Source organism: Pogona vitticeps, chromosome 6 (assembly GCF_051106095.1).
Source record: "Pogona vitticeps strain Pit_001003342236 chromosome 6, PviZW2.1, whole genome shotgun sequence".
NCBI classification, from domain to species: Eukaryota; Metazoa; Chordata; class Lepidosauria; order Squamata; family Agamidae; genus Pogona; species Pogona vitticeps.
In genome coordinates, this window is record NC_135788.1 from 102,533,899 (window position 1) to 102,559,456 (window position 25,558).

The 25,558-nt window shown below is 41.9% G+C and overlaps 2 protein-coding genes across 2 annotated transcripts in view; both read left to right on the forward strand.

Annotated features, from left to right (window-relative positions):
* The window catches only part of LOC144583835 (epididymal sperm-binding protein 1-like), a 23,750-nt gene extending 10,879 nt beyond the window's left edge, over window positions 1-12,871 (forward strand). Inside the window, exon 8 of the mRNA XM_078378731.1 lies at window positions 1,322-12,871. The gene's annotated coding sequence lies outside the window, so the exon portion shown is untranslated. The remainder of the gene's footprint in view (window positions 1-1,321) is intronic.
* LOC140708473 (epididymal sperm-binding protein 1) lies at window positions 12,648-25,224 on the forward strand. Its single transcript, XM_078378732.1, has 8 exons — window positions 12,648-12,761; window positions 13,870-14,016; window positions 15,447-15,608; window positions 16,925-17,089; window positions 18,548-18,694; window positions 22,480-22,674; window positions 23,902-23,997; window positions 25,190-25,224. The coding sequence occupies exons 1-8, from the start codon at window positions 12,701-12,703 to the stop codon at window positions 25,222-25,224; spliced, it is 1,008 nt and encodes a 335-aa protein (XP_078234858.1). The 5' UTR covers window positions 12,648-12,700.
* Window positions 25,225-25,558: the final 334 nt, after the last annotated feature.

Genomic DNA, 25,558 nt, shown 5'->3' on the forward strand with positions numbered 1-25,558 from the left:
AAATGGAACTGAAGAAAAGAAAGTTCAGGCAGGCCATGTTCATGAGCTTTAGGGTGAAGATTAGAGGATATATATGGGCAGAAAAGGTCTGTTCTAATGGGAATTTTAGAATTTCAGTCATGCCCACTTCTGTTCTGCTCTCCTAGTCCTGTATTATTTGAAAGCTATTTTGGTGGTTGGTGACTATTGTTGAAGTGATTAGTGTTGTGGGAATGTAGTTACCATCTGGAATATGAAAGAACTGGGTACATTTAGCCTGAGCAAAGAAGACTGGGGGAAGATATGATAGCACTTTTCAAATACTTGAAGGGTAGTCATACAGAAGGGGGACAGGATCAGTTCTTTATTATCCCAAAGCACTGGAAATGTAATAATGGGCTCAAGTTACGTACAGGAAGCCAGATTTGGGCTGAACATTACGAAAAACTTCTTAACTGTTAGAGCAGTACAACAATGGAGCCAGTTACCTTGGGAGGTGGTGAGCACTCCAATGCCAGAAGCACTCAAGAGACAACTACCGTATTTTTCTGTTTATAACATGCCCCTGTTTATAAGACCCCACCCACTTTTTTACCCCCAAATTAAGAATTTAGCTTTGAGTATTCAGCCTCTGGGCTCAGAACGTTGGACATTTCGAGTGGCTGTTGAATCTGAGCCTATAAGTTCCACCTCCAAGAGGTGTGTTCCAGTTGTTTGTTCAGCATCAGCTGACATCAGTTCCATAAGGTTTGTGACTGGAGGAAACAAAGGCTCCTGACTGTAGGAAGCTAAGCCTCATGACTGTAGGAAGCTAAGCCTTATGACTGAAGGAAGCCTGTTTACAGAGGCAATGTATGTGCCATTTTGTTGGTAGCTGTCCCCTATGTTGTACCTCCACGATGCCTCACAACTAGCTCCACTCTGGGGACATTCTGGTGGTGGAGAAAGGAATATGCTAGCAGTGACTTCAGTTTTGGGGGTGCTGTGGATCAACTGCAGGTTTTATTCTGCACTTTACAGTGACTATACAAAGTGCTGAACTCTATCCTCAACTTCAATAAGTTTGGTGAAGTGTGGACTAAAGCCTGGAGCAGATCGAGAGCACTCCCAAAATTTCTATGCCCCATTCAAAAGATTTTTCCCCTTCTCCTTAAGAACCCTTTCCTGAAAGCAATTGATTTTCTATCAAATAAAGTGAGAATGGTAACCTACAAATACATGGAAGAAGTGTTCAGCATAGTGCCAGTCACCCCCATTTATTTTGAGTGTTATGGGTCTCTGGCCTCATTGTTCCTTCTCAGTGCCAGCCAAACATGTAACTTATTTTTCTCTCTCTTTCCAGTTAACAAGCCAAAGAATGTCCGATGACTGATTCCAAGTCTGGTATTTCATTCCCAGCATTTGTCCTAACAGATTGCCATCATGGTTCAGCTTCTGCTCATCTTCTTTTTGGATCTCATATGGGCCTTAACCAGCTTCCTTGGATCTCTATCACAGCTGCTACTGAATCTATTTCTATTGCTAAAGAAAGAAATCTACTTAAATCAGCAGCTCTCCTTGATTGCCAGGGAACATTCCTCAGGCTGAACAGGGCTGAACCTTTGAGAAACAACCTCAAAAGTAAATAACTGTAAATAAATTTAATGCAGTGTCTTTTTCTGCATCTGGTTTGTTTCAAGCCCCAATAGCAGAGGCTGCATTTTAGGTGCATGCATTTGTTATGCTTGTTGAAATTTTAGCAATCTTTGTATGCTGCCTTAAAAGTTTTGCCTGGGAGCGACCTTTCTGGGCTGAGGTGACTGTCAATCAGTCCGTCAGGAACCACTTGTTCCTTCTGCACCTGTGATTTTGAAGACAGCCATATCTTTTTGCTTAAGAGTGTGTTCCCCTCCTTTTTTTAAAAAAAGTAATTTAGTTATGTGGTAGTCTGCTGGAAGTTATGTTGTTAGTCATGCAGTTATTAGTCAGTTAAGGTCTGCTCATGTAAGTAGTCATTTTATACAGTATACTATTTTTGTTCTGTTCAGTTTTGTTTTGTTCTGTGAGTAAATGGAACCTTTTATTCTTTCTCTTACCAACATGTCAGAGTGAGTTATTAAGACAGTATGTTTCAGTTGATTAAACAACAGAAAGTGGGGTGTACTCTGGGGAGGCTTGAAGCTAATTCTGTAGGTCCCTGCACTTTCTGTATAGCTAGAGGTTTTTAACCAAAATTCAAACTCTGCCAAGAATGGCTTCACACTTCCCATTTTCTACCAAAAGACATATTTTGATACAGCAAACCCTATTTTCTTCTTATTATTATTTCTTCCCAAAAGGGAAGGGATGACTTTGGGGTGCCAGAAGAGCCATGCTGTGGTATAGGAGGAAGCTCTTGCACTCTTCTGCAGGAACTATAAACTTGTTCAAATCTCTTTTACCGCACGATAAATCCCTGTTTCTTCCTTTAGCTGAAAGGTGAAGAACATGAAGCCTTCTTGAATATGAAGCAGTGAGTTAGGTATTTGCCTGCAGAGCCAGTGTCTGGGAATTCTATTCCTCACTGTGCCTCCCAGGAGTGGATCCAACCTGTGTAGCTTTGGGCAAGCTGCACAGCCCCAGACTGGTCCCTGAAGAAAGGAATGCTACTTTAGTGCTTGAGCAGTAGACGTGGTACTGTATATCTATGAAACTCTATAAAGGATTGCCACAAGCCATGATTGAAGTGATGGCACATGATGATGATGATGATGCTGGCTAGAACTGGTGAGACAACATTTAGAAGGCCATAAGTTCCCCAACGTTGCTCCAGCCTTTGCCTGCTCTCATTTTGCACTGCCACATAGTGATGACTAGCTTAGCTCCTGGGTTTACATCACTTTAATAGCTATGACCTCTATTAAAAATTGCTCAGGATTGAACTAGATGAGACAATCAGTTCCACATTTAGAAGTAGTCCTCCTTAAAATATAAAAACCCCAAAAACCAGCATATTCGTTCAATTCCAAATATGCATCCTCTGCACTTTATTAAATTATTATTAAAATGAACTGGAATGGGGTTCTCATGTGTTCTCACTCATCAGAGTATGCAGAGAAGGACTGGTGGTTGAACTGGAGTAGCTTCTCTGATGCAAGTCCTCTGTGCTCCTTAATTGTGGCAAATCATGTCCGAAAAGGGATCTGGTATAGATAAATAGTATGTAGGTGTGGGTGATGTATGTGACTAGAATGATGTGACTAACTCCATCATCCTACGTGCACTTTCTTCAAGGCAAGGCTCACTTCTTACTCTAGAGTAAATGCACATCGGATTTGCTACAATCCTAGTCGCCAGAAGTAGGCTATACGTGGCCCCAAAGGCTAAGCCTGGCTGTAGCCTCCCAACCTGTGTTGACTTTCAGCTGTTGCTGCAATTGCTCTTTCAAGAAACTGTAAGAGTGTCAACAAACCCAATGCTCTGAAAGGAGCGAATACATACTCAAATCTCCTTCACTTCCTTGTTTCTGTCTGAGGGGAAATAAAAAAGAAACTGGGCCAATCTTCTTCTCGTTATTCCACCCTACAAGCATAACCACAATGCGAAGTTGCCACCTCTGCTCCTCTTCCTTCTCTTGCAACAGGTCATTATGGTATAAGAAGATGCTCTGAAATCTTCCAGGGGAACAGAAGTAGGGATGAGATTTTTGGATTTCTTGGACTACAAATCCCATGGTTCCCCATTCTTGGTGTTCTACCTTCATTTGCAGACCACTCACCGGGGAGAAAAGGCTGAAACTGGAAGGCTTTGGAGCTCAGCTAGGCCTAGGCCCATCTGACTTCCTGTTCAGAAGGAATACTCCCAGCTAGCACTGGGGCAGGAACAGAAAGCTTCAGTAAAGCTAAGCCTCAAAGCTTTCCAGTTTAGGCCTCTGCTTCCAGATCAGTCACATTTAGGTGTTTGTGAGGTGTGTCTAAGTCATCTAGACCAGTGGTCCCTAACCTGGGGCCTCCAGATGTTCTTGGACTTCAACTCCCAGAAATCCTGGCCAGCAGAGTTGGTGAAAGCTTCTGCTAGTCCAAGAATAGCTGGAGGCCCAAGGTTGGGGACCACTGATCTAGAGCTCCCATGATGGGGAATTATGGGATATGTAGTCAAAGAAATCCAAAAATCCCACCCTAAACACAAGTATAGCATTTGCCATTTAATTTTGGCAATGGCTGAAAAGTTAACGCAATGACAGGAGAACAATGAGCCCCTTTAAAGATAGCAGGCAAATAAATAAAGTCCTCCCCTATGGGGAAAAAAAGCAGTTTCTGTTCTGCCCATTTAGTTCCATGTTAAGTGCAAACTCAGGGGGATTTGGTTTTGAATAGATGTGCATAGAATCGTGCCAGCTGAGAACACTTCCTTCATAGTTTCATACCTGGTCTTTATGATAATACTTGAGAGACCCTGGAGGAGGATGAAAAACTGAACATCTTCCAAAAAAGCAATTAATATCAGATCTTTTAACATACCCAGCATTTATCATGCCATGACAAATACACACTTTCAACAGTACATGTCCATTGTCACAGAAATACTGTCACAGGCATTCAAAGCTAAGTTATGTAAGAGATCTAGTTCTGGAACCAGGATCTTTATGGATGGGTGTATTCAGAAAGAATTTCCAAGATTCTCACATAAACATGCATTAGAAAGAATTATTTTGGTAGAACCTTTTAGTTGTTGTTGTTTAGTCATTAAGTTGTGTCCGACTTTTCGTGACCCCATGGACCAGAGCATGCCAGGCCAGATAGAACCTTAGGTAAAGGTCCCCCATGACATTTAGTCTAGTCGTGTCCGACTCTAGGGCATGGTGCTCATCCCCGTCTCCAAGCCGTAGAGCCAGTGTTTGTCTGAAGACAGTTTCTGTGGTCACGTGGCCAGCGTGACTAGATATGGAACGCCATTACCTTCCCACCAAGGTGGTACCTATTTATCTACTCACATTTTTACATGCTTTCAAACTGCTAGGTTGGCAGGAGCTGGGACAAGTGACGAGAGCTCACTCCATCATGTGGATTCGATCTTACGACTGCTGGTCTTCCGACCTTGCAGCACAGAGGCTTCTGTGGTTTAACCCACAGCGCCACCACATCCTGAGGTAGAACCTTAGCTTGTCATAAATTAATGTGGCAAGCAAGGTAGAACAGATACCCAGCTCCAACCGCAAAGCAGCTATCAGGCCAACCAGCCAAATAAATAAAATAGCACAAAACAGTATTGAAAATATCCTGTAGACTCTAACAGGGAAAGTAAATAAACCCTAGAAGACTATATCTCTCCAACCATCTAACTTTTCTAACTAATAAAAGCAGATTTCAAAGAAGTTACTATGTTAGTCTGTGTGATTGTATCAGACAACAACAATAATAACAAAGAGAGAGAGACAAAAATGTTGTGGCACCTTTAAGGCTAAATGCTTAGATTTTAACGTGAGCTTTTGTGGATCAAGTCCACTTGCTCAAACATAAGAGTGAGGCTATATGGCGGTCATATTTATGCATGGCCCATGACCAAGTGGGATTACAAATAATGGACAAGGTAAAAGTATTTCGTTAGTAATGGAATAAGCTTATCAGGCCATGAATAATTTTAGTTATCAGTCTACAAGGTAACAATAACATAGTTGACATGAGTGGCAAACTGTGGGAATCAGTGTAGGATTTCACAATTGGTAATGGCTTAAATATCCTTGATGATATTCAACCCTTTAAAAGGACTGAATATTTAAAAGGACTAAAAATCAATATACATTTTTTAAAACATGTGGTGAAAAAATAATAAAAAAATAAGAGGAATATGAAATACTTTAAAAACACCGTAACACATACAGAAAGTGTTTTCCCCCAACTGTGTACTTTCTGTATCTGTAAAGATTAAATATTGTTGAGATGTACAAAGAAGTCTGGCTTTCATTTTCTGCTGATATTTTACAATATGTATATATCACAATAAAGTTGAAACAGTTCATTGAGAGTTGATTATGGGAATTCCTTGAAAGCTTTAAAGTATGAATCCCTTTAAAAGACCTTAAGTTGGATTCAAATTTAGTTGGGTTCAAAGGGAGATGATGGGTGGGTTCTGAGTCACGACTCACGAGCCAAGTCCAAGTCACTGAAAACAACAGCAACCCCCAAGTTGAGTTACTGGTGCAACTTAAGTCTGACTTGACAGCAAGTCCTGTGACTTGAGTCCCTGGTGGACTCCCTGTCATATGCTGATTCTCACATTATGTATGAGATTGGTCATACAATAGGAAGCCTGTCAGAGAAGGGTGGATTATTATGTGACTTCTCTTCCATGTTTAAGCAATAGGATACTAACCAATAGGATTGAATATATATCTGACCCAGTACATTTTGTGTTACCAATCACTGAGAAACAATATTAAGTTTTACTATTTATTACCTGTGAGTTAAAAGGTGTTACACTTTGCAAGCAAAAATGTGTGCTTCTGATTGATTTTGGAAACGCTGTTTCGAAAAGTCTCCGTCAATGTCTACAACTGCACCTCTTACGTATTTATCTATGTGTTGTAGTGCTAGCCTCTACCAAGAAGTAAAAACTATGAGATGGAGCCACACTAACAGTAGAAAGCTATACAGTGTGTCCACAGATTATGTGGAACCTTGTTCAACACAGGGGCCATTAAATCTCACAGAGGCTCTTAAGAGGTTGCCACATGGGAGTGGACATGGCAAGAGGAGAGAATCAAACATACCACATATTCTAGTTTAAAGCTGTTTTCACTGTAATTAAGCTTTAGGAAAGATATTCAGCTTTTGGAACGGGATAAATTAATACTGCACACAAGCTGGAATGCCACCAATTCCATTGGAAAAGCAGCATGGTAATCTAAGGCAGTGGTTCCCAAATTGTGGTCCACAGATGTTCTTGGACTGCAGTTCCCAGAAGCCTCCACCACGTTCTGTGCTGGCCAGGATTTCTGGGGGTTGCAGTCCAAGAACATCTGGAGATCCCAGTTTGAGAACCACCAAGCTAGGATATGCACAGAAGGCCAGACTGGAACCTTACAAGGGACACACTGAGCCCCAAGAATTGAAGTTGTGAAAAAATATTGTCAGTACACAGCATCCATTCAGTGCATTTGGCTAAAACTACAAGAGTTCTCAAAATGTGGGCTTGGCCATGGGACACCAGAATGGGATATGCAAAAACCAGGGCGCCTTAGGAATCTGAGACATGCTTTTGGGAAAAGTTTCAAAGTTCATCACTGAGGACTTTCCAAGAACCATACTGTGTGCATAGAAATTGTCCTTCTCCCAAACTGTGTCTTCCACATGTATTGCAGCACAACGTCTAATTTTCCCCAGCCAGCATGTCTTGCATAATTTGGACAGGAAGTCACTTGGGTAAGTCTCTTGCTTTGTGACAACAACAACAAGAACAGACCCTTTGTGTAGTTTTAGGAAGAGGCTATTGGTATCACAACTCACTTTCAGAGCCGGGATCAGATATTTTGCAGCCTAAGTTGGAGGAGCAAATGGTATCCAAGACTAGGACAAGAATTCAGATCAAATTAAACATCAGTTTGCTGCTCTTTGATGCTTTCAAAGTAGCTGCCTGCTCTGGCTGCCTCATTCTACCTATTAGGAGAGCCAGTCCCATATAGCTAGAGGCAGTGTAAAATTGATATTGCAGTCCACTGAACCTCACATGCCACAACAGACCCATTTGTCTGAGGAACAAGTCATGGATGTTGAGCAAGGAATGATGATGGGGAAGCAACAAAGTTCAGAAATGGACCTCAAATTTAGGAAGAAAGAAAAAGATAGTGGTTGTTGTGGGTTTTTCGGGCTCTTTGGCCGTGTTCTGAAGGTTGTTCTTCCTAACGTTTCGCCAGTCTCTGTGGCCGTCATCTTCAGAGGACAGCCCTCTGTGCTCTGGTGTAGTTTGCTTGGGAGTCAAAAAGAAAACAAAACACACATCACTCCCAAGTGAACTACACCAGAGCACAGAGGGCTGTCCTCTGAAGATGCCGGCCACAGAGAATGGCGAAACGTTAGGAAGAACAACCTTCAGAACACGACCAAAGAGTCCGAAAAACCCACAACAACCATTAGATCCCGGCCGTGAAAGCCTTTGATAATACAAGAAAAAGGTAGTTAGCCTGAGTCATTAACCTCTGCAAAGACATCAAGTTCTTTTATGGGTACTCTGAAGTTGTTCAGTAAGATGAAAGTCTAAGCAGAAGACCGTTTTTCTCAAGACTTGTGTTAAAAGGGTAGTAGGAATCATGTGGACAAAATTTCTGCTATTTGCACATGTTCTTTTGCCTCATTAGACAGTCTTTTGGTGTTCCGGAGATACTGTAATTGCAAAAAGATTACCAGTTGATTGCCTTGGGGAAATGGCTTTTGTTCTCTTTGCCAAGACTGACAAGCCTGAGTGAAAGAGCGAATTTGTGGGGCAAGTTCCTTGTAAGAATTTAACTCTTCCTTCCCAAAATGCACATTCCTGTGAGAGATGGAAGTTTTGAACAACAGTTATGAACATCTTCTATTTGTCTTGAAACCTCCAAGTTTCTGAGCTGAGACTTCATCCATCTTCCAAAACCCTTGTTTCCCTCATAATATCTCACCTAGTTTAAGAAGTAATTTCCCTTTTACGTATGGGCAAGAATTACAGTTCTCTTACCTTTTGATAAGTGGTTACTTAAAGGATAGGACATTAAAAGATAAATGTGGAAGGAACCAGAACTGATCTCTTTATTTGTTTGGGCAAAGGGTATTGGTTGATTAATTCTATAAAGTCTGAATTTATATTCCCGTATTTCTTAGGAAAGTATTGCCACCTTGAGTTCTTTTGAGGAGAAGGGCAGGGTAGAAATATTTAAAATAAAATAAATAAATAAATAAATAAATATAGCTGAGTTCAAGGCTGGTGGGAAAAAAGCAAACATTCCCATTGGCCAAAGGAATGACAGAACTTTCTCTTGATTGGTAGATTTTGGTGTAGTGCTACATTACTTTGTTTTGCAGGTGAGGCCTGATTGGGTATTGGGGTTCTAAGGGGCAGTTGGGCAGTTAGAAGAATGAAATGGAAAGCTTGGTGAAAAGGGAAGAGATTTGCGAGGCAAGTGATTAAGAAGGAAGCACCATCAACTGTCTCTGTCCAAATGGGATGTCTGATTGAGATGGCCTTTATAGCTTGCCTTCCTCTGAGCAACTCAGGATGGCATCCAGTACTCCACTCATTTATCTTGTTTTAATATTGTAAGCAACTTTGGGTCCTCTTGGGGAGAAAGGTGATGTATGTATGTATGTATGTATGTATGTATGTATGTATGTATGTATGTATGTATGTATGTATGTATGTATGTATGTATGTGTGCGTGTGTGCGTGTGTGCGTGCATGTATATGTGTGTGTGTCTCTGTGTGTCTGTGTATGTATATATGTATGTATGTATGTACATACGAATGAACAAGCGAATGAATAAATGAATGCCTGATGAAGTAGATTAGGTTGAGAGATACTGACTTCACCTTCAATCACAGTGTTTTGTGGCCTCGCACCAGCTTGATTTTGGCTCTGTGTTCTGCCTCCAGTAGTAAGGGTGAGGAGAAGGCAATCTGTGGGCCTATAATTCTCAAGGCCCAGTTTTTACAGGTGAGTCAGTATTCCTGGACCCCTTATAGAGTGGTGATTCTTAGGGGCAGGGGGAGATTTGTGGATCTTGCTTACCTCTATCTTGCACTTTGGCTTTTTCAGAGCCTTTTTGGGCAGCTTCATCCATATACCTGATGGTAAGGCTGGCCTGGGGTCCATTCATCAGTAAGTGATAGTATCTATTTTCATCTGAAACTTAATTTTGAACGATAACTCTGGGAGACTCAAGAATGAGATGTTGTAAGGAAAGAGATCAAAGTAGTACAAGCCAAGGTAATAAAAAAATTCTCCCTACCAAAATGGATGTTTCTTCTTTTCAAAGGGAACATCTGTCACTTCCTTGTGGGATGGGTGGATGTCATGGGGACCAATGTGATCCAAGCATGCCACATCTATTGATATACTGGGCACCAAAGTTCAAATCCTCACTCTAACCTTCTCCAGTCTATACACCTTGTCACCAACTGGCTTTCAGACTGGAGAACAGAAGGAGGAAAGAGCACTCAGGATCTCCACCATTTTTGCTAAGGGACTAGAAACCATGAACAGTCTCTCAATTGCTGCCTGATGGCAGCTATTCCATCTGTATCAAAGTCAAATTAGGTATTGAGGAAAATGCTTCCCTCCCTCCTATCACAATGTTTCCTCTTCAGGCATACAGTTCTCTTCAGACATGCAAATGAAACCTGTGTTTAAACTTCCATATACCAATCAGAAACCAAAAGCAACTTAATTTGCACCATATGGATGGAGGGAAACTCATCAGGATAAACCTGTGGCTTTTACCTCTGAAAGGTGCTGTCTTTCTAACAACATGCTAACATTTTCATCATCTTCTGCCCATATTAGTGATACTTGTAAACTGTTCCAGTTTTTTTTAAAAAAGAGGGGAAATAAAAAAATAAAAAAAATACAAAAAATAAGGGGCTCCACTGGATTAACTGGCCAAACTATTCATGACACTAAACATACCACTTGCATTTTTGTGAGCATTTTCAAAATGATAATTAGAGGGTATGGGGACATGCTCAGAATCAGTACCTTCATTGTGTTCGTCCCCCACCCCAGTTTGTCACAAGCTTTTTGCCCTTGCTCTCTCTCTCTCTCTCTCTCTCTCTCTCTGCTGTCATGTCAATTCTGACCTATGGCAATCCTTTTAAAGGTTTTCTAGGCAGAGAATACACAGAAGTCGTTTACCATTCCCTTCTTCTGGGGGGACATCCTGGGACTATGCAGCTTGCCCATGACTACATGGTCTGCCTCTTCTCACAGGAGGCACAGTGAGGAATTGAATCACAACCCTTGGCTCTGCAGTCCGATACCAAAACCAACGAGCTATCCAGCCAGAATATAGTTCCAATGAATATTGCCTTAGAAGGTTCTGTCAGCGCCAGAGAGAAACTCTCATTGGCGCCAATCCTGGGAGTGGAAAATGAATGATGAAACCCCAGACTTAATGACACAAATGCCCTTTCTGTTTCATTAAACATGGGATTATAATAATATAAAGTCGCTCTTGGCAATCATCTTTGTTGTGCTTGAGTGAGCTCAGAAAAAGGAACATCACATGGGTTTTCACCACTCACGGTGAGTGGAGGCATTATTGAAAAGAAGGAGGAAGAAAGGCGGCCTTTTGTTTCAAAACACAAGGGCAGTCTTTGTCCACCGGGGTGACCTTTGGGTCAAACATGGCTCCCATCCTAGTCTTCTAACCAAAAGGTAGGACATGTTCCTCCCTAAGCAGAGTGTAAGTGGCAGGTGCACCCTGACCCAATGCTTTAAAATGTTTGTGAGCTACTTGTGTCTCTCTAAGACTCTGGCTTCCATGATCTTTCACAATTGGCTATGCTGGCATCAGCTGATGAGAGCTGTGTTTCAGCAATATGTGGAGTTTCATAAGTTTTCTGCCCCTGTTCTAAAAATTCTTGGCAAGCTACATCTGCTAATGGTCTCATCTATGTTGCTATTAAATGTGGAGGAGACCTGTCCTCTGTTTCATCTGCACACCTAAACATTAACTCCAACTTTCATCAAGTCTCCTTCCTTCACAGTCTTGTCTTTAGCTGGACCTGAGTCTGCCACTGCCCAAGCAGGGATGGTACCTCATCCCCAAAAAGGGTGGGGTCTCTTTGAATGAACCAGTGGATTTCAGGTAGTTTGCTGGGAGAGGAACCTGAGGAAGTAACTAAGGAACTGTCTGTGGAGGCCAGATTCTGTTGGTACAGCTATTTTCAGCTAGAAGAGGACCAAGTTGCATCTTCCTGCAATGAAGCTGTTCAAGACACAGAACCTGTTGGGGAAAAATGGGGGCTGCAATTCTAATTCAGCACTATAAAGATTACTGGATACACAGAGGTTCAGACCCAGATTTTTGAGAGCAACATCTCATGTTGTGTCTATCTAATTTCTAATGAAATGTGCAAATTTTGTAAATTTTTGTTTTGGTTTATTCAAATAAAACAACAGAATTCTCACTCAGACCAAGGCCCTGATTCTTGCAATGACACTGCAGTTGATAGGCTTCTCTTTGAACCCTCCATGCTTGCTAATGAAGCAACTAGAGGACATGTTAATGATTTCTCCAGTATTATTGTGGTCTCTCAGACGTCATCTCATTTTGTGCAACAACACATGCCAATTGTGAAACAATATTCTATGTGTTTCAAACTGACATGGAGACGAATAAGAAAATGGATTGCGATATTTGTCACAAATGGTTGATTCGTTAAATATTCATCCCTTCATAGCTCCGTGTATGCTGTGAGGTTGAGGCCATCATCAGTGGTATTAGGGTTAAATCATCACAGATTTTGGAACAAATGCAACTTATATACAATATAATAAACCCCAGAATTGCTAAAGGAAGCCTTCAATGTCTATTGACATTAATATGGGAGTGACAACCAGTGACAGTTGGAAAGGCAAAGATTAACGTACTATTTATTATCTTCCAGTGATGGCAGCACTTGAATGTTTTCTTTGGTTGTAGTTGTTGGAAGAAGATGAGGCCAAGCGAAGCTTATAAAAACAGGGAGCAAGATGCACTTTCTTCACACCTGTCAGATTCCGTGACTGAGTGCAGTGATGGCTTCTTCTTTTATTTTCTTCATTTGGGCATTTCTGCTACTTTCTGCTGCATGTCAAGGTAAGAAACATGAAAACTGTTCCTTCTGGCTCTTGGTGTGTCACAGATCCCTTCCTTCCATAAACTCCTTTCTCAGGTATTCAGATGTCTGTTAGCTATGATTCCCATGTCGAAGATTGTGTTGCTGAGATATAAAGCAGGAAGACGTGATGATCATCCCTCCCCAGTTTCTGCTCATAAGCCATGGAGTGTTCCTACCCCACTGTTTTTCCTGTTGTTTTGACAGAATATGATTCACCCCATACAACTCCAGCTCTAATGTCAAATTGGCCTACACGGATCACTTTTGCACCAACTGAAGTTTCCCAAGACCAACCTTCAAGGGCAGCTTCATATATATGTATTACAGTAGCCGAGTTTGAATGTTATTAGTTGTGGTAAGGGCATTCATTCTCAGGAGGAAGAACAACTAATACACTCTGTGGAGCTGGGAAAGGGCACTCGGAGCCATTTCCAATCTTGTTCCTTTTTGTCACAGAACACATTGTCTCTGAAGCAGTGTTTTCCAACTTTGGGTCCCCAGATGTTCTTGGACTAAAACTCCCAGAAGCCTTCACCACCAGCTGTGCTGGCCAGGATTTCTGGGAGTTGTAGTCCAAGAACATCTGGGGACCCAAGGCTGGGAACCACTTCTCTAAAGGGATTTGTGTGTTCATGGTGGTGGTGGTGGTGGTGGAGATGTTGGTGGTAACAATGATGCCAGGTAGTAAATTGGCTTTCTCAGTTCCATTATATCTTCTAACCAGACTTTTGACTTGCCTAGGGAAGATGGAACTGTCTCTCTTCACCAGGAGGCAAGGGTGCAAGTCCTCATTAAAAAAAAAGAAGATGAGGGGAATGTGGTGCCTCCCTAAAAAGGAAGAGAAAGTTTATCGTTTCAAAACGATGAAAAGCGAAGAGAAATAATAGAGCTGGGAGATGTTGCCATTTATTTAACCCTCACCACAAGATTCACCTCCAGATATCAGTGTCCTTTAAATTCTGCTGCCCTGGGGCAAAGTCTCAGTTGCCTTGCCTTAGTTACAGCCCCTTTTATTATACAATACAGTATCTACTTAGTGTGACATAGCTTCTGTTACATTCCTTGTTTCTCTTGTTTCTTTTCCAGAGCCTCCGCCCTGTGTCTTTCCCTTCATTTATAGGGGCATGTATTACCCTTCATGTACCACAGAGGGTACTGGGCAGGGTCGGCCATGGTGCGCCACAACTGAAAATTATGATCGAGATCGCCAATGGAGGCCGTGTGCTGTGACAGGTGAGAGAGATAGCATCCCATCAGAACTACCGACCTATGGGGTCATGAGCTGACATATACAATGCTGTTATTTTTCACATGATGACATGTTTTATTTGAAGAAAGGAAGCAGAGTAGGATTCTGCTATTGAGTCCAGAAAGGCTGTGGGACTGACCTGTGGTACCACTATTGGCCCCTATTAGTACAGGCTGTTATGTTAGTGTGATAAAATGGCGGCAGAATGGGAGAAGACCTTTTTTTGTTTCTTTTCCATGTTAGTGAATTTTCATATTTATTGTCTATATGAGACAGGCAGAACAAAATCCATGGCACTCCTTGTTTAGCTTTCTCTGTAAGGGAGGTTATTCTGAAGGCTCTAGTTACAAATTCACAGAAGGTTAATGGAGGGTATATTCAATAGAGTCCAGTATAAAAACACAAAACATTTCTAAAAAATGCAGTGCTACTCTACAACCCAAAATATATGTGAACAAATGATTTATTCATAGTAAATAAACAACAAACAGAAACTTGGGGTGCTTTGGTTTAACCCAGCAACAGTATTTTTTTTAAAAAAAACTTTATTGCCATTAAAAAAAGAACAATCAAAGTAAGTAAATAATTATCACAATGTAAGCACATAACCAAGATAACTTTCTATTATCTCTTATGCAAAATAATAAGTCTTTAACATCTTTATTTCCTTCCCAGAGACCTTTGAGTAGTGTGGGCGGCATATAAATTAAATAAATAAATTAATTAAATAAATAAAATTTCCACCAGATATTTATTTTCTTTGCAATCTTAATAATACCTTTCTTAATTCTTCTTTTATATCAGTTTTATCTGCTTTACTTTGTTTTTTACCGCTATCAATGTTGAGAGCAGTTCTGTATCTAATTTATGCCTGAGTCACTTGGTACAGGTTTGAAATCTTTCTTCCATTTCTCTCTAAAATAACTCTTCACTTTCCCCCACAGAGATTTGTGCTCCATTCTACTCTTTCCTTTCAATGAGTCTGTTGATTTATCCATTAATATTAAAAGTATTTTAATAAACACACACACACTGAATCGGCTTCAGTGGAAGACAGCTTTCCTCAGGTAAAATTTGACTAAAGGGCTAGCCAACGTATTCTTTATGTAGAGAATTCTTTACAATCCTTTATGTAGGATTCTAAATCAGAGTGGAGAATTCTCCAAATTAGTGGGTAACCTTGGGCCTGCCCAATGTTCTGATGTAACATTTTGACCATTTCTTACAGCTGCAGGCTAGGACTTAAGGGACTAAAGTCCAAAAACATCTGGAGGGCTAAGTATTTCCCCACCACTGGCTTAGACAGAGACATCCAATACCTTTGGTGTGCTTCTTTTTAATGAATGGGATAGGAAGGAAGAGGGTGTAAATATATACAGTATATGCATAAACTCTCTGGTCTTGTTTTTTTTAGAATATGGAGGCAATACCAATGGACAGCCATGTGTCTTTCCCTACCTATATTTGGGCCGTGCTTATTATACGTGCAACACAAAATTTTCTAGAGGACGTTTCTGGTGTTCTACAACAGGAAGCTATGATAAAGACAAACGGTGGAGCTTCTGCGCTGATACCAGTATGTGACCTGAGGGTTTGTGAACTAGAAGCTGGGGTAGATTTTCCCACATGTTTATGGGAGAACTTTTCTTTAAACACAGTCAGACATTGAAAACATCTGCCACACTCAAATTGTTGTCCTCTGTATTTAATGTGCACCAAGATCAGATGTCCACAATGGCAGTGGAACTAGGAAGGGGCTAAAGATGAGTTGAACTATGCTGCAAAGACAACATTTGTTTTGTAGGAGCTGAGATAGAAGGCTGTGATATGTAGAATGGAAGTGTAACAGGTGTCAATAAGCTAAGTATGCATTTACATTTCTCCCTTGGAGAATGAACAATGGGACATAGGCTGAGAAATTGCAAATGCTTATGTATGTATGTATGTATGTATGTATGTATGTATGTATGTATGTATGTATGTATGTATGTATGTATGTATGTATGTATGTATGTATGTATGTATGCATGTATGCATGTATGCATGCATGCATGCATGCATGCATGTATGCATGTATGCATGTATGCATGTATGCATGTATGTATGTGCATGTGTGTGTGCGCGTGCGTGCGTGCATGCGTGCGTGTGTGTGTGTAAGTACAGTGGTGCCTCGCTTTATGATTGCCCTGCATTACGACGAATCTGCTTTACGATGTTCTTTTTGCGATCGCAATTGCAATCACAAAACGATGATCTAAATGGGGGAATTTTGCTTTGTGATGATCGGTTCCTTGCTTTGGGAACCGATTCTTCACAAAACAATGATTTTTCAACAGCCGGGTAAATAAAATGGCTCCCCGCTGTGTTTAGGGATGGATTCCTCGCTATACAGGCAGTGAAAATGGCCGCCGTATGGAGGATCTTAGCTGGACGGTGAGTTTTAAGCCCCTAGGGAACATATTGAAAGGTTTTCAATGCATTTCAATGGGCTTTTTATTTTCACTTTATGATGTTTTCGCTTAACAGCGATTTTCCTGGAATGGATTATCGCCGTTAAGCGAGGCACCACTGTATGTATGTATGTATGTATGTATGTATGTATGTATGTATGTATGTATGTATGTATGTATGTATGTATGTATGTATGTATGTATGTATGTATGTATGTATGTATGTATGTATGTATGTATGTATGTATGTATGTATGTATGTATGTATGTATGTGTATTATTGGATTCAAAGGGATCTTGAAGGCCCATTAGTATTTAAACTTCAGCTAGACCATGCTTGACTACTAAATAGGGCTTTGATCACAAAGTGCCTTTCATGTCATTGGACTGGGTAGAAATCTGGTTATAAGAGTAGCTTCACTGTTTTCTCCCCTTCCTCCAGGGCTAGGTGCAAATTACCCTACACAACCATGTGCTCCTACTTTCACCTATGATGGCAAGCTTTACTCAGGCTGTACCACGGCTGGGAGGACCGATGGGAAGCTCTGGTGCTCCCTCTCCAGCAACTATGAAGTGGATCCCAGAGGACTATTCTGTGAGCCCTCAGGTAAACAAAATAAGGGAAGGCAAAGAACCAGGCAAAGTTTAGCGATGCCCCAGAAAGTGCTTTGATTCATGTGACAATAGAGGGAGGTGGAAAGATGTGCTTTTGCTATTATGGAATAGAAACGTCTCATCAGCACTACTGCAGTGCTGTCTCAACATACAAGCTAAGTACACTGTAACTTAGGGCCTCAGGTTATGAAGGGATATGGCTGTGCAGCCTCTTAAATATGATGTAACCTACATCCACACTGTGTCATGTGAGCTGATCCCAGTCCCTGACATCAGGTCTGAATAAGAAGTGATGCCTTTCACTTTTTCCAAAAAAGTAGAGGTGTGCTACCTGTGGCATTAGGAACACATACAGTTTTGGCCTCATTTCAACAACTTGAGAAAGAATCATCCAGACTTCTGGCAATAGGAATAGCTTCTGGTCAGTTTCCAAAGTTACTGATTCAGGGTTGGAATGTATGGCAAAACAAACTCCAGGATTTTTCTCCCATGACTTTATTTATTTATTTATTTATTTATTTATTTATTTATTTATTCATTCATTCATTTATCTATCTATCTATCTATCTATCTATCTATCTATCTATCTATTTATTTATTTATTTATTTATTTATTTATTTATTTATTTATTTATTTATTTATTTATTTATTTATTTATTTATTTATTTATTTAACTTATATGCCGCCCACTCTACCCAAAAGTCTCTGGGCGGCAATTGATCCCTCCCTCACAACCCATGGATAGGGAAGAAAAGAGACAAACGAATAAAGAGAGGGACTGAGAGAGAAAAGGATGTTGTAGAAAGAGAGACAGAAGCTGAAATCCTGTTGTGCTGCTATGCAAAAGGCGCAACCTTTGGAGGCAAATTGCCTAGGTTAAGACATCTTCATAGGCCCTATCTGCTCCATAGTGAGTCACTTGACTCGGTGTGTCAGAGATAATGTCTATGGAGATATCTTAAGTTGGGGCAATTTGGCTCTAAATGTTGCAGATTTTGTGCAACAGTGTAACGGAATTTCATCCAGCAAGAGAAAGAAAGAAAATGGGGTAGCAGAAAATGCCCCTGGCCTACCTACTTTTGTTACTGCTCTTGTCTCTCACTGATTTTTGGCCCCATCTGCTATCACTATCCTGATTATGAGCTATCCTTACCGTCAAGCAAAATATTTTGGTATGATTGGGAGCTGAATGAATTATTAAGACTCATAAGCTTTACGATAGACCTAATTGGGAGATGAGAGCGGCAAAAATTGGATTGTTGACTATGAGGTAAAATGGGTCAGCACAGATGCTTGCATTTTTAGAATTTTCCATGGGGATATCACACAGACTTCAAAACTTACCATTAAGCAATGGACTATGGATATGGACTTCTTCCTTTCGCCATACTAACTTCTTTTTGGTCTGTCTGTTGATGTTCTCTTCTTCCCACTGTGCTTCGTTTTCAGAACCTGCTCCCTGCTATTTCCCCTTTGTGTACAAGAACAAATCCTACTATTCCTGCATCAGAGAAGGGCCATTAAAGACACAGCTCTGGTGTGCCACAACACCAAATTATGACACGGATAGCCGATGGAAAGCATGTTCTTCACAAGGTAGTGGGTCTGTTGGGGATGGCACCTCATAATGCAAACAACGTGATGATGATGATGTCACTTGTTAAAATGACCACTTTTAACTATGCTTTATATGAATCTTAAATTATGTGACCATCTAAGATTAGTTGCAGCAGACATAAAGCAGAGACCAGGGAGAACTTACTGTATGGTTGGCGGGGGGCATTTGGGCATTCAGTAGGAACCAGGGTGAAGGAAGGGTGCTTGAGAAAGGATTTTTCCACCTTTCTAAATGGTTCAGGTTTAGAGGGGAAGTGATGAATGAATGAAGCTGAGGCTCCAATACTTTGGCGATCTCATGAGAAGAGAAGACTCCCTAGAAAAGACCCTGATGTTGTGAAAGTGTGAAGGCAAGAGGAGAAGGCGATGACAGAGGATGAGATGGTTGGACAGTGTCATCAAAACTACCAACATGACTTTGACCCAACTCTGGGAGGCAGTGGAAGACAGGAGGGACTGGCGTACTCTGGTCCATGGGGTCACGAAGAGTCGGACATGACTAAATGACTAAACAACAAAAATATGCATATGAAAGGAATGTGTCCGGCTGAAACGCAAACATTTGAAATACATGCACAAATACACTTGGGTCAATAGGGAAAACGTGCAAAAATGAGTTTAAAAATAGGTACACTTTTTAAAGAGACAGAAATATCCTGCAAAAATTCTCTTCAGGAATGAAAACCAAAGTCTTGCAAACTGCTATGAAATAAGGGTAGGACAAGAATACAGGTGAGTTTTTGAGCAATGAGATAAGGCTGAGAGCATAAGTTATCTGAGGTCATGAAGAAACCAGAATCTGAAGGACAAGCTAATAACTGGGTCTGAAAGACAAGTCAGAACTGGATACCAAATGAAGAGGGCAGAACAAGGAGCAGGTCAGAGAAAATAGGAACATGCACTGGTTCAGCAAGATCTATTTGTCTTTCCCTTCTGACATCACTTGCCAGCCTGCCAGCTTGCCATAAAAGTCAGGACCAACCAAATATGTACTAAGACAGTGGTTCTTAACCTTTGTTACTTGGATGTTTTTGAACTGCAACTCCCAGAAACCCCAGCCAGCACAGTTGGTGGTGAAGGCTTCTGGGAGCTGCAGTCCAAAACTCCTGAGTAACCCAAGGTTAAGAACCAGTGTACTAAGACATACCTTTATTTGACCATCCATAAAAAACACACAAAATGGGCAAAAGCGCAAATCACCGTGCAAGTTTTTCAAGGCAACAACTCAGATGTACAAAATACACAGGACACGTCCTTGTTGCCCACATGCTGCTGTGAGATGTAATGCAGGAGGGTTGCTGCAGACAAAGAGCTGGGTCTCACCAGGTATTATTTCTGTAAGATATCACCTAGTTTAATGTATTAATATTTATTTAAAACATTTTTACCTTGAAAAGGACCTAAGGTGGCTTACAACAACAAAAGACAATATTTAAAGTTGAAAACAATGAGTATATAATGGTAGTTAATATTATTAAAAGGAGATACTTAAAAATTATGGACAATGAATAAGGAGGCATCTTACATGAATTAAATTTAAAAAGTCACTCTGAGAGGAAAACACAAGTACAGTGGTGCCCCGCATAGCGACAATAATCCGTGCAGCAAAAATCGCTGCAAAGCGATTTCGTCACTATGTGATTTTAAAAAGCCCATAGGAATGCATTGAAACCCCTTCAATGCATTCCTATGGGCTTAAAACTCACCTTAAAGCGAAAATCCTCCATACGGCTGCCATTTTTACTGCCCGGTAAGCGAGGAATCGGCGCAAAAACACAGCGGGGGCCCATTTCGTTTACCCAGTGGCCATTTTGGAACCGTGATCAGCTGTTAAAAAAATCATCATTTTGCGATGATTGGTAATGATGATGACAGGGTACCGATCATCGCAAAGCAATTTTTCCCCATAGGGAACATTGCAATGCAATTGCAAAAGCGATCACAAAATCTTCGTCGCTATGCGGTTTCATCGTTAAACAGGGCGCCCGTTAAGCGAGGCACCTCTGTAGTACTAAACAATCCAGTCCAAGCAGTAATGCATAATAATTAGAGATGGAGACAATTTTTTAAAAAAATGGTGATTTGTTTTGATCCATTATTCGTCAATGTTAATGGATCAACGAATACAACTATACGAATATTCTTCAATGAATTGACGGATCGATTTATCAATTCATCTGCACTTTAAATGGCTACAACACTGGTCCCCAACCACCTAGAGATACCAAATTTGCAGAGAAGCTTCCTCAGATGCTTTCCTACAACTCCTGGAAGTACTGTATGGTGAATATTGAATAATGGACCCCAGGGTTATATAGTCACAAAGAGGACCCCCAGGAAAGCTCCCCCCAGGTACTTAGAGACTCCAGAATCACAACAGCGCTTCCTATGTCTTTTCTCAGCACGCCTGCCAACTCTGGTGAAGACTGGATATTGTACATCTGAGTTATTCACCCACAAACTGCCCCTCCCAGGAGAGTATACCACATGGCATAGAAGCCCATTCTGCCTACCGGCTGACGATCAACTGATCAGAAGCCAATAGGCAGCCACCCCCCACACACAGCCAGCCACCACAACAGCCTACCCCAACACCCCCTTCCTTTCCCTACTTAGCCCCCACCTCACCGACACCCCCTTACCTTAATAGCAGCTGCCGAGGTCTCCATCAGGCCTTCGTAGCCATGGCATGTAAAAAGGGAGACTGGGTGCCTTTTGCAAAGATGGTGGCTCTGGCTTCACTTAGGGTAGGGAAGCTGCAGCTGCCATCTTTGCAAAGGGCAGCCTGGATTCCCTTAAGGCAAGCTAAGGAAATCCAGACTGCCCTTTGCAAAGATGGCAGCTGCAGCTTCCCTACCCTAAATGAAGCTGGAGCCACCATCTTTGCAAAGGGCAGCCAATCTCCCTTTTTACATGCCGTGGCTCCGAGGCCGGAAGACCCTGGCAGCAGTGATTAAGGTAAGAGGGTGTCGGTGGGGGTGGGATGGGGCCTAAGGTATGGAAAGGAAGGGGGTGGGGGCAGGCTGTGGTATTGGGTGGCTGTGTGGGGTGGTGGCTGCCTTTTGCTGCCGATCAGCTGATTGGTGGCCGGTAGGCAGAATGGTGTGGGTTTTTTTAATATGAAGGAAGAATAAGAATGGATAAATATTCATCCCTTCATATTCATAGGGTTCTCTGGAACCCACAAATACAGATTGTTGAATATTTAACGAATCGGCTATATTCATCAGAAAAAGCGATCCATTTTTATATTCGTCTCCATCTCTAATCTATCTAAAAATCACACACAGGTTCCTGGTTACTGGGGGAAAGCTTGCCTGAAGAGAAAGGTCTTTGCCTGCTTGGGGAAGGATAGCAAAGATGGGGCCAGTTTGGCCTCCTGTAGGAGGGATTTCCAAAGTCTGTAAGTAGTGACACAGAAGGCTCTCTCCTGTCCACATCTAAACTTGTGGCCCTCCAAAGTTTCTATTTCCATTGACATTAATGCAAATATACATCTAACAACAAGCACAAGTGTACATCTGATGACTGGTGGATGTATTAGGGAAAGGTTGACACCATCTCTGTGTGCATCCAGTCCTGATCGATCTCTTCCTCACCCCCTTGTGGCTGTTATTTTACATTTTAAAAGCTAGATATGCAATGACACAAATACAATAATCACACAATTAATATCATGTTTTGTTTGGCCCTTAAAAAAGGAAATAGAAGTCTGAGGCTGGAATGTGAGAACATTATTATTTTTGCTTCTTTCATATTGACAGAATATGGAGGGAACTCTAATGGCCAGCCTTGTGTCTTCCCCTTCACCTACAAGAACCAGACATTTGAAACCTGCACAAATGTGGATGAGATGACTGGAAACTTCTGGTGTGCCACTACAGAGAACTATGACCGGGACCAAAAATGGAGCTTCTGTCCTGACACCAATCTGGGAAGTGCTCGCCCTCCATTGGCAGGTAAACAGGAGATGTGCGGGTGGGATTGGAAGGAAAACATGGCCCCAGATATGCAGAGCTAATCTTGCCTAGGCTTACATGAAGAAAAGACTGCTGAGTTCCATGATGTCAAATCTGAAATAAAAGCATGTTAAATTGCTATTTGCATCGGGAAGAAATATTCCATTTCAGCTAGTAAGCGAATTTTTCAGGGAACTATCAGCTTCATAGGAGTAATTCTGGTCAGGGGCACAGTGGAGAAGATAAGAGTTAGCTTCCCCTCACCTGCTTGCTGTGATCCCTAAAATGGCCGGTATACACTTGTGTATAAATAAAATGTGCACATTCAATGCAATACCATGTTTATGGTCGTTTCTAGAACGGTTCCTGTGGGAGGCAGGTGAACAAACAGGGAAGCCCAGAAGGAAGAGCAGCAGGGCCTGAAGTGTTTTGAACAGTTGCAGTGCTACACCCTATGGTGGTTTGGGCCTTGGCAAGTCCTCAGTGCTGCTGGTTATTGGCTCTATCTGTGTGAGTGCACACTACGTACAGTGGTGCTTCGCTTAACGATGTTAATTTGTTCCAGCGAAATCGCTGTAGAGCGAAAATGTCATAAAGCGAAATAAAAAAGCCCATTGAAATGAATTGAAAACCATTCGATGTGTTCCAATGGGCTGAAAACTCACCGTCCAGTGAAGATCCTGCATAGGGGCAGCCATTTTCAGTGCCTGTAGAGCGAGGAATCCGTCCAAAAACACAGTGGGGAGCCATTTTGAGCACCCAGTGACCATTTTGAAAACCCGACGATCAGCTGTTTTGATTGGCGTAATGTGAAGAATCGGTTCCTGAAGCAGGGAACCAATCTTCGCAAAGCGAAAAAACCTCATTTAAAACATTGTTTTGCGATCACAATTGCAATCGCAAAAACATCATCGTAAAGCGAAATCGTTGTTATATGGGCCAATCGGTAAGCAGGGCATGACTTTATAATTTCTGCAGATTGTTATCCAAAAGAGTAATGTTCGTGTTCTGAATGAGATGGAATACATCTTTTTTAAAAGCATCAACCAGCATGCCAACCACATGGATTGTAAAGCTGATATGATTGTTGTCTGTGGTTCACACTCTCACATGGCTATTTTCAATTCTGTCCTCTCCTTTCCCTCTCCCTCCATCTCCTCACAACCACCGCTGGAAAATATGCAGAGTGTGTCTTTCCTTTCATCTACCGCGGCAAATCTTACTCAGATTGTACAGAAGAGGATTCCGTTTCTTGGAAGCCCTGGTGTTCTCTCACCAGTAACTACGATGTAGATCGGAAGTGGAAGTACTGTGAGCCTACAGGTAGGAACGATAGGTAAAGCCAGCAGTGGTTGGCAACTGGTGATTGAAGATGGGCACAAACCGGATTTATGACCCTGAGAAAAAAAGAACTGAGGTGATTCATGACCTGATTCCTAATTCCCATTTTGATGAATTGAAACAAAGCACCAAACCTTTTTTACCTGGTGCTTTGTTTAGCTTTGTCCTGCCCCTCTCCCTGCCCCTGTTGCCTCCCTATCTGCTCCTGTCACCTCCTCCTCCTCTTCTTTCTCCTCCTCCACCATCATCTTCAGAGACAGAGCTTGTACTGCTTTATCACCTCATGGGCTGCCACCATCTTCAGAGACAGAGGCCTGGCGCCACTTCTGAGAGCCAGGTTTGATGTCTCTGCCCATGTACCAGCCTATGATGTAGTAGGCTGGTGCATGCATAGAGACAACAGGCCCAGCTCCTGGAAGTGATTGCTCTCTCTGAAGATGGCAGTGGAGGAGGAGGGAGAGGTGGGAGCAGAAGTAGTAAGTAGGGAGGCAACAGGGGCAGGGAGGTAGGGGGTGGTGGTGTTAGGTCCCCCTCCCCCTGCATGAGCCCGAAAAGAATCGAATTGTGAATCAGTTCATTTTTTCTGTGTTTTGGGGGTCATTTGTGGGTAGCCACAAACCACAAACCATCCTGATTCATTATTGTTCTGGTCCATGCCCGTCTCTACTCATTATGCATTTTGTTTGGACCAGAGGGGCTGTGGGGGGGGGGGAACAGAAGGAGGGTGGCAGTAAAGTATGATGGCTTAGAAGTAGTTTGCATTCTAGTTCTCCCATTAAGCTAGGGAACAAATCAGCCTCTAGAGCTTTGTTTCTAAGTTATGTCCGTTACCATGTAAAACACAAAGCTGTTTTTAAACGTTTCAACAGATTTGCAAAACCAAAATGCAACTCTGAGCAAAGGAGGAGTGGAGACTTAACAAATATCAGCAAGGTAGGTGTGTTTCATGCTTTCTGCCCCTTGCTGTGTTCTTTGTATTTCCCTCATTTGTTGAAAATCCCATCTTCCACACAGCTATGTAAGATACAGTAGCCCCGCTCTTATGTGTGTGCGTGTGTGCGTGTGAACCCCAAATGAAAAGCTGCAGGGCCTGCAATGTCTTGGACAGTCCTGGTGGAAAGAGAAGTGAGGTTGTACTTCCCAGCCTCACCCCTAAAATCCACACTCCTTGCAGTCACACCTGTGACAGAGTTTGATATCTTTGGATGAAAGTCCACCCAAGCCTTTCTTGGCATACCATGTACAGTGGGGTCTTGACTTAAGAACGGCCCGAGTTAAGAACATTTTGACTTACAAACCACTCTCATAGGAAAATATTGACTTGACTTACATACTTAGATTTGAGTTAAGAACTGAAAAAAAAAACACGTGGGAGGCAGGGAAAGTGCAAAATGTGAACTTTCAGTTAACTGTTGGCCAGTGAAAAGGGTGCCTGTCTGCTTCCTCACTCCTCCCAGCGTTTAGAGAGTGGATTGGGAGACAGTCTTCAGACCGCCTGGTACTGTACTGCCTGGACTGTATTTTCCCTGCCTTCCCTGAACCT

Coding starts and splice junctions, on each gene's coding strand:
- LOC140708473 (XM_078378732.1), top strand. CDS start 12,701: ATGGCTTCTTCTTTTATTTTCTTCATTTGGGCATTTCTGCTACTTTCT. Junction 15,609..16,924: donor GAGCTTCTGCGCTGATACCA/GTATGTGACCTG, acceptor CCCTTCCTCCAG/GGCTAGGTGCAAATTACCCT. Junction 22,675..23,901: donor TGCTCGCCCTCCATTGGCAG/GTAAACAGGAGA, acceptor AATCTTACTCAG/ATTGTACAGAAGAGGATTCC.